The sequence below is a fragment of the Glycine max genome, chromosome 6 (assembly GCF_000004515.6).
Source record: "Glycine max cultivar Williams 82 chromosome 6, Glycine_max_v4.0, whole genome shotgun sequence".
NCBI lineage: Eukaryota > Viridiplantae > Streptophyta > Magnoliopsida > Fabales > Fabaceae > Glycine > Glycine max.
Window position 1 is genome coordinate 45317336 of NC_038242.2, and position 9540 is coordinate 45326875.

General features: G+C 32.6%; 1 protein-coding gene across 5 annotated transcripts in view; it reads right to left on the minus strand.

Annotated features, from left to right (window-relative positions):
• LOC100785853 (uncharacterized) overlaps positions 1 to 4982 on the minus strand; it is a 36118-nt gene extending 31136 nt beyond the window's left edge. For 4 of the 5 annotated variants that reach the window (XR_005892092.1, XR_005892090.1, XR_005892091.1 and 1 more), the window contains exons 1-5: positions 4301 to 4976; positions 2901 to 4030; positions 2096 to 2585; positions 1353 to 1910; positions 65 to 1175 (exon numbers count right to left, since the gene is read on the minus strand). Coding sequence is in view for 1 of the 5 variants with exons in the window: in XM_041016683.1 (XP_040872617.1) it covers positions 65 to 1175; positions 1353 to 1910; positions 2096 to 2585; positions 2916 to 4030; positions 4301 to 4824 (3798 nt within the window). In the remaining 4 variants the exon portion in view is untranslated. Of the gene's footprint in view, positions 1 to 64; positions 1176 to 1352; positions 1911 to 2095; positions 2586 to 2900; positions 4031 to 4300 lie in introns of all 5 variants that reach the window. The other variant, XM_041016683.1, reaches the window with a different exon arrangement.
• Between the last annotated feature and the right edge of the window lie 4558 nt (positions 4983 to 9540).

Sequence of the window (9540 nt, forward strand, 5' to 3'; positions counted from 1 at the left end):
GTGAAGAATAATAAAAATAAATAAATCAAAATACTAAATCAAACCATTCATGAGTTTCACTCACCGTCTTGTATCCTAAAAAAACTTCCCTTACATCTTCCCATGACCATAATCTCCTGCACTCACCTGGCTTTGTCATCATTGATTCCAGTCGGACAATCTCTTTAGCAATCAATTCATGCATTGTAATTGTATCGTTACAAGGCTCTGTACCATGAGTAATGTATACTAGAGATTTGTCAACCAAAACGTCAATATAATACTTCATGCACTGACCATAATGAGCATGAAGTATATCTTGAACCTCTGTCAATTCATATCCTTTGAAATAACAAGCAATGTCAAGTAGAACACTCTTTTCTTTTTCCTTCAAAGAATCAAAGATTACTTTAAGTATCATTTCCATTGGATTATTCGGACTTCTTACAAATTGGTGGAAAGTAAATTTCCATTCTTTTACACTTTTTCCAAATAGGTAGGAAGCTAATATTTCCAAAGTCAATGGAAGACTAGAAGCAAAAGTTACTGCACGATTTAAGAGCATCTTATACCTTGGATCGAAGTAATGCATCTTAAAAGCTTTCCATTTAAGTAATTGAAGAGCATCATCCTTATTCAATTTCTTCACCTCATATGTTCTATTAATGTCATAAGATGTTAGCAGTTGTTTGTCTTGTGTTGTGATTATGACTTTGCTGCCAGGACCAAACCAAGCAGGTTTTCCAGTAACTGCTTGCAATTGCTCAGGCCTGTCAACATCATCTAGAACCATGAGAACCTTCTTTTGCTGGAGCCTATGCCGTTGCATCATTGAAATCTCTTGTTGGGCACTTGTGAGGTTGATGTCCTTCTCTCCAAGTATTTTCGAAAGAAGGATGTTTTGGAGGTGATGTAACCCATGTTTTTTAGATTTTTCTCTCACGTTTTCAATAAAACAGGAAGCATCAAAATGGTCAGAAATCAGTTTATTATAAACTTCTCGTGCAAGTGTTGATTTCCCTACACCATCAATTCCATGGATCCCTAACATGTGGACACCATCATCACGTCCAACATCCAAAAGTTTCCTTACTTCCAGCACTTTTGACCCTAATCCAACCGGGTAATGAGCAGGATTAATCTTACTGGAGACCCACTCAACTATCTCCCCAATAAAGTCGTATTCATATCGAGCTCTGCTTCAAACAAAAGTTTTAAGTGAAGTTAAACCAAGCCTTGTATCCATGTCTTGATACATAAGTTGTCAAGATTAACATTTTTTTTTCTATAAATTTTAACACCAAATCATTAAACAAAGCCAAACTTAATCCAAGAAAAATTATAAAGTAAAAAAGATTGGTAAGGTGGAGTACCCATGTTTGATTTTAAAGTCGGACAAGTCAGCTACTTCATACAGAGCCATCTCCCATTTCTCCAACTTCTCCATGCTATGCTTTAAACTCTTCCCATGTTTCACCAAGGCTTCTACATAACTACCTCCCAGCACCTGATAATGATCCACATTATAAAAGACTGGTAAAACCAATAGTCTTTTTCTCTCAAGGCAGTCAAGGATGGTTGCAAGTTCGTCTAAACAAAAGGAGGAAGAAGCATAGTTTATAGAGAGCACAATGATAGCAATCCTGGACTCTTCAATTGCCTTCACAATTTCCGGTGTTATTTCTTCTCCTCTCTTAAGATCTTCATCAATGAAAGTGTGGATTCCTCTGTCATGAAGAGCTTTGTAGAGATAGCCAGTAAAACCATGGAGTGTGTCTGAGCCTCTGAAGCTGAGGAACACATCATAGTTGAATGCTTCTGAATATGACTCTAGTCCAACTCGATAATCCCCAACATGGAAAGGATACTGTTTAATCTTGCTAGAGACCAATTCAACTATCCTGGTAATAAACTCGTATTCATATCCATCCCTATTCAAACAGAGAAATTTGTGTTAAGTCAAACTAAATGTCACATCCATTTCTTGATATGTATGTTTTTCAAGGTTAACAAATATCTTGAACTCTTTAAATTTTAACATTAAAATAGCATTAGACAAGTGAAAATTAATTAATGGAATTAAAGCAAAATAAGTTAAAAGATTGGCGAGGAAGACCCTTGTTTGAAATGATAGCCTGAGAAGTTAGCTGTTTCGTGCAGAGCCATCTTCCATTTCTCCAGTTTCTCCATGTTATGCTCCAACCCGTCCATTTTAGCTTTGAACTTCATTTCATGATTAGCCAATGCTTCTCCAAAACTACCTCCATGGAATCGAATACTAGAAGGATCCACCTTGTAAAAAATTGGCAAAACCAACAAACGTTTTCTCTTAACGCACTCAAGAATGTAAGCAAGTACGTTTAAGCAAAATGAGGAAGATGCATAGTTCTGAGAGAGAACGATGATGAAAAATCTGGAGTCTTCAATTTCCTTCTCAAGTTCTGACGTTATTTCGTCCCCTCTCTGGAGCTCATCGTCATCAACGAAGGTGTGAATTCCACTGTCACGAAGGGCTCTGCAGAGATTGCCAGTGAAACTGTAACGAGTATCTTCTCCTCTGAAGCTGAGGAACACATCATTGGTGAAGGAAGATGATGATGGCACATCTATGAAACGTGAGAAGAAAAAGATTAGTATGATTGTGGATGGAGTGTTGGAGTTCAAAATTTCTAATCTTACTTACGTTTCAAAGTAACTTGTAAGTAGACAGTAAAAAAAATAACTCGTAAATACAATATATTGATTTTAAAACTGTTCTTTTTCTCCCAAAACTTTCTTTTTAAAAAAAGTATTTTTTAAAATATTGGTTTTACAAGAAAAAAATAAGACGTGAATACTAGTTTCAAAAGAATGATTAAATAAAATAATAAATTAAAATCATTATAAACATATCCAAATCAGAATAATTGAATTGCCTTCACCATGTGATAGTACACCTTTAATCAAGTCTTCATAATCAAATCCCCTTTTTCTTTTCCCGATTCCTGTGTTGAGTGATGGTTCTAAATCCCGTACATATACCCGATCATACCCACATTTCTTCACCTCAACATCCAAATCTTGATCATAAAGATCTCTGAATCTACTTTCCACTTTCAACTCATCAAAATTAGAGACATCAAAATGTGATCGAGTGTAATAGAATAGCCGCAAGTGATCCGATTCATCATCCGATTCATCATCTTGAAGGGAGCTCAGGCGAATATCCGAAGGCCGCCAATCAGTTTGTGAAGGGAGCTCAGGCAAATATTTCAATCTCTTGCAGTGTCGTAAGTCTAATCTTAACAGTTTGGAAAGCTCCTTGAGGCTGGGTAGTGTTTCAAAATTGTTTCCACTTAAACTTATCCTTTCTAAGCAATGCAAATTTCCAAAAGCATCAGGGATTTTAAGTAAATTGCAGAAACTTAGATCAAGTTCACGGATACATGAGAAAATAGAAAAGGAAGGAAACAAACATCTAACTGGATTGCAGAAGCTTCTTATTCCCAACACCTTCAAAGTATGCTTACTTACCTTATCACTTAGCCTAACCAATCTACCTCTCCACTGCGAAACATTTCGACAATGCAAAGATTTGCTTATTACTTCAATTGCCAAGGGATGGCCTTGAGCATGTGATAGTACATCATGTGTCAATGTTTCATAATCACTCATAATATAGTCACATTTGAAAGCATTTTTGCAAAATAACTGAACAGCGATGTGTCGATTCAACGGTTGCACTCGGTAAACATGATATACTTCATGTGTCCTTAATAGTTGTTCATCCTTACAAATTATAACGATTCTGCTCCCTTCACCAAGACATTCACTTAATAGAGTATCTGTACCCCCTGTAAACGCAAGGGCAAGAGTCGTTTTTCCTATCCCACCAATTCCACTAATTCTGACAACTCGAACGTCACCAACCAACTCCAGTGCTAAACACTTTTCTAATTCTTCAACACGGGATTCCATCCCAACCAGATTACCATTTGGAAAATTTTGAAATTTGGGACCCAATATATATTTTATTTTTTGAACAATTTCTTTAATCATTGCAGGATGTGACCTGAAAATTTAAAGAAAATGAAGAATGGCAAATTATCAGAACCACAACATAATGTATATATGTACAGGGCAAGATAATTTCAGAGATTTTAAACACCATTTGCATTAAACATGTATAAATTTAGAGTTAATTTGCATGTTACCTCCTCAACCTCTCTGAACTCTACTTTAGAAAACGATAGTAAGTTTGATAAAAACAACTTGACTAAGAAATGATGAAATGTATGCACATGGATATAATATGACTGACTGAATATAAATATGTACTTACTTATTTCGGATATCCCAGCCAGAGATATTGGCCACTTGTGTCAGAGCTTCTCTCCATCTCAGCACTTCCTCCATCTTCTCTATATCTTCTCTGAATCTTCGTTCGTGTTCTGCAAAGGCAATCCCATAATAACCACTCTGTTTCCGCACCTCTGATGGATCAACATCATAGAAAACTGGAAGAACACGACTCGGGGATGCTTCATCGGTGCAGTTGCAGATGTGTGCAAGTTCACGCAAGCACCGAGTTGAGGAAGCATAGTTCTTAGAGAAGACCACAAGGAAAAGGAGAGACTCTTCAATGGCCTGTAGCACCTCGGGTGCTATGGATTCGCCTTTCTGAAGATGTGTATCATCTTTGAAGGCATCGATGCCATTTTGAGAGAGAGCATCAAAGAGAAAAACAGTGAAGTTGTTGAGCGTGTCTTCACCGCGGAAGCTGACAAACACATCAGATGCAGTGATGATCGCATGAGATGAAGAAGAAGAAGAAGAGCCGTATTGGATGATGGCGTTAGAAGCCATTGCAATTGCAGAAGCGGAATGCGAGGACAATTACTGTGGGCAGTGAAGGAATATTATAAAGCTAATAATTGTAGAAAGAAACGCTTCTCTCTTTATTTTTCCAATTTGCTTTATAGAAACCAAATAATTGTAGTTAACTTGTCAGTTTCTCTTGTCACAATTGCCTCTTAGAATATTCATTCTTCAACCTACCTTACATGTTCTTTCATCTTGGGTTTACTTTTCCTCTTTATCTGTTTGATTTTTGTTTCAAATCAAGATACAATAAAAAAAATTTATCTCTATAAGTAATAAACGGTATAAAAAAATTTATAACATTAACGTGTGTCACTAATTGTTATCATTAATAGTGAATGAGGGCCTGGGGCAGTTTTCTTACCACGCTTTTGTGCATGTGCTCTATTAGGAGGCTTTAAGCCCAATTACTGACTTTGAGTACAAAGTTAATTGTGAAGTGGCGGGTATTGATAAGCCAGCTGTATCTTGACCATAGAATTTTAGGACCTGTATTTAACTCTATTTTCTAATGAAGGGAGATAAGAAAGCTAATATTTAAAATTTTATTGTGTTTTCTTCGACTGTCCCTGTCTCAAATATGGGATAATTTTCCTCTTTTATGGTATCATGGTGTTAGAAGTCATTGCCAAAGCTGTGAAGATGCAAAGCAAGGTCAATGGTTTCTGGATACAAAGAAAGCGTGGAGAGTGAAGAAGAGGTGTTTTTCTTGGCAGCTTCTCACTTGCCATATGTTAGGTCCACAAAAACCGTGTCACTTATTTAATGTGTAACTTGGCTGTTAGCGCATCAGAGTTATTGTGAGACCCGTAGGAATGTTCATTATCACCAATTAAAGTTGTCAAACAAATTAGTTGATAGAATAGAAGGATCAAGTCAAAAGTAATAATTTTACGGATGAAATTATTAGTTTATTTAAGAAAGATAGTAATAATTTCCTATTCTTCTTTCTGGTGTATAATATGGTAAAATTCAACTTTAAAAATAAAATTTTAAATTATGATGTTTATTAGGAATTAGTAAAATGTGTTTCTACACTATCAATCTTATTTTTATCTGTATATTTCATTTACTTCATGGTATATCGATTGTAATTTAAAAATAATCTTATATCAGAATTTAAATTATGTATTATAATTCAATTTATAAGTTATATATTAGAAATATAAAACTAATACAAGGGTTGTGATAGAGAGTTGGTGTGATAGGTGAAGTTATAAATGACCGATTAAAATATGATTTTGATATTTAATAAATATTTATTTGAGTGTTTATTTTTTAATAATTTTTATATTAAATTCCTAATAAAAGAGTAATTTTATTTTTTGTCATTGATATTTTTTTAGTTCATAAAATATTAGTGAAAATTATGTTTGTTTTCTTATATATGGTTTTCATATTTTATTATTCTTTTTCAAAAATAAACTAATAACAAATGAAAAAAAATAAATATATTTTTTATTTTTAATAAATATCTAAATTTTATATTTACTCCTTAATGAAAAAATTCTTTATTTTTTCTGATAAAATAATAATTTTGTTTTTATACTTAAAACTTATTTTTAGTCCCTGTAAATTAGGATTTTTTTTGTTTGCTATTTGATAAAAAAAATTCATATGTTATTAGTCTCTTTGAAAAAGATTAATTAATTAATTAATTATATATATATATATATATATATATATATATATATATATATATATATATATATATATATATATATATATATATATATATTACGGAACAAACACACCGTTTATCATGAATTTAAAAAATATCAAAAATAAAAAATTATTAATGTCAATTTCCAATTCGCTGACAGAGCTGTCAAGTTGGGTTAATTTTTCCTCTTTGTTATAAAGCTAGTATGAACACATTTTTTTTTTCATTGTCCGGTTGTTTCTCGTGAAGATAATAAATATTAATGCTAACGTGTTTTTTTTTTTTTTTTTGGCATTCGAGACGTGACTCATTTATATTTAGTTGTATTATTATTAGGAGGAATCCACTTATTTCATTTTCACAATTTTCTTGAAATCTAATAATGGTAATAAATAACTAATCTTAATTATTAAATTTTAAGATATTGAATGGTAAGAATAAAAAAGAATTATTTTTGAAATAAGTGGATCTCTTCTTTATTATTATTATTATTAAAAATATTGCATCTTAGAATTTTCATTCTTCAAGTCTTGTGGGTCTTAAGCGTGGCGGGTAAGTTGCAAAAGCAGAACGCCAAGATAATATACATTAGATAAAAGCCAGGGTTTTGGAGATTTCCCTCTTAGCTTTAATTGCGCTTAACAATCATAATTTCACATTCATGACTTCCGCTTTGCTTTCTCGAGGTCTAGTCGGGTTTACTCTTCCTCTTTAATAAAAGTTAGGGTTAAATATATTTTTAATTTTTAATAAATATTTAATTTTATAAATAAATTAATAATTTTATTTTTATTCTCTAATAAATTTTATGTTTGTTTTATGATAAATAGTTCTTATTTGTTATTAATATAGACTAAAATAAAAATTTTAATTTATTAGAAAATAAATATAATTTTTTTTTAATTTATTTAGGACTAAAACAAAATATTAAAGATAAAAAATAAAAATATTATTTCATTAGGGACTGAATGCAAAACAAAAAAAAAATTATGAAAGAAAAAAAAAATTATGAAAGAAAAAAAAAATCAGATATTTATTAAAAAAAACATATTTAAGAACACATTTTATTTTAGGTTTCCTCAGCTAGACTCAAATCTTCAGTATTGACACAAGCTCTTTGAAGAAAATTTAAGACACCGACACTGCCGTGTGAATAAGGCGTACGTGTGGACTTGGATGCTACAATTAGAGAAAATACTTATACATTTCTTATTAGTAAGACATTTGATGTAGTCTAAGTTTTGCCATTCCTCAATTTGACTACACTTCATGGTCCATAACAAATAGCACCCTGAAAGTTTCAAACGCATACACCGTGTTAATAATCAACTAGGTAGATTTCTTCATTTCCTTATATCATTTTCTTTAATCTCTAGGCTGTAGCAAAGCCTTCACATCAGTCCCGGGCTCTTTGACTATTATAAGATGACAAGGTTTACAAAAATTATTCATGCAGGAGGGAACTTGTATTCAACTAATCATCGCATCAAAAGTGTTTCCATCCCATAGAATGGTGAGATCTGGTGAATGGATTATTATATATCAAAATCAAAATATTGGTTTTAAAAGAAAAAAAATAAGAGGTGAATACTAGATTCAAAAGAATGATTAAATAAAATAATAAATTAAAATCATTATAAAACATATCAAAATCAGAATAGTTGAATTGCCAAAGGATGGCCTTCAGCATGTGATAGTACACCTTTAATAAAGTCTTCATAATCAGTTCCCCTTTTTCTTTTCATGATTCATGTGTTGAGTGATGGTTCTAAATCCTGTTCATCTACCCAACGACACCCGTATTTCTTCACCTCAATGAAAACCTTCCTTGTCCATTATTTCAAATTTGTATTTCTGGTCCAAGCGTTGATTGTCTATATCTAGATCCCAATAGAATAATCACATGTGATCTGATTTGTCTGTGACTACATCTATATGTAGATCCATCGGAATTCTATTTTTGTGATGACAAATTAAAAAGGTCGTTCTCTTTTTGGAGGAACCATCTCTAAATCTTTGAGTTGTGAATACTACACAACAAGCATAGCCAATGCATTTGTTGTCATACTACACAATAAGGTCGTTCTCTTAAGGTTTCTCATTTTTGATAGAACATCAACTCTCATTTGTTGTTTCACAAAACCTCCGTGGAATATATTCAACAACTATGACTTAAAGATTTTCTGCTTCCTACAACATTGCAAACAAGAAAGAATATGTTACATCTTTTGAAATATATACAAATTCCAAAAAAGAATGGAGCAACCTAAAATATATACATTCAAAAAATTATTTTACCTTAAGTAATCCCACAATCCAGTCTACTTTCTTGGCTCTTTAAGTGATTTTTCTCCAACAATACACTTGCCTAAATCTTTTAGCAAGTCATGCATATAAATGCATTCACCATCACTAATGATTATGAGTGATTTATCAACAAGAACTAGTAGGTCAATTTCAAGATCAAATCCACCAAAATCTAGGATTTCCTTCACATGTTGTTCATAATCCTCATAGAAGAAGAAGCCATATCTAAAAATATTTTTCTTCCGGCTCATCATAACTTATTCACAGTGCCTCCCTAATATCTCTACTTTTATGTTCTCTTTTAGCCATTGCACTTCTCCATTACGAGATACTTAGGCCAAACAAAGATGAGTCCATTACGAGACATATGCTATGGATTCTCCTTTCCTGAGATCTTGATTATCTTTGAAGACATCGATGCCTTTGCTATGGAGACTTTCAAGTAGAAACAAAGTGAATTTGTTACGCGTGTCTTCACCATGGAAGCTAGATCACAAACACATCATATGTCCTCATCAAGTGAGATGAAGAGCAGCATAGGATGATGGCGTTAGAAGTCATTGCAACTGGCAACAGTACGTGGAAGCAAACTTCTTGAGAATGAAGCGTATTAGTAATATTAGTGTCAAGTTGATGCTGTGAGTGAAGTTGCAATAGGGAAACACTAACACATCCATGTTCAATTTATATAAAGCTAACACGGTTGCAGCTTATTTTCCCTCTTTGCTTTC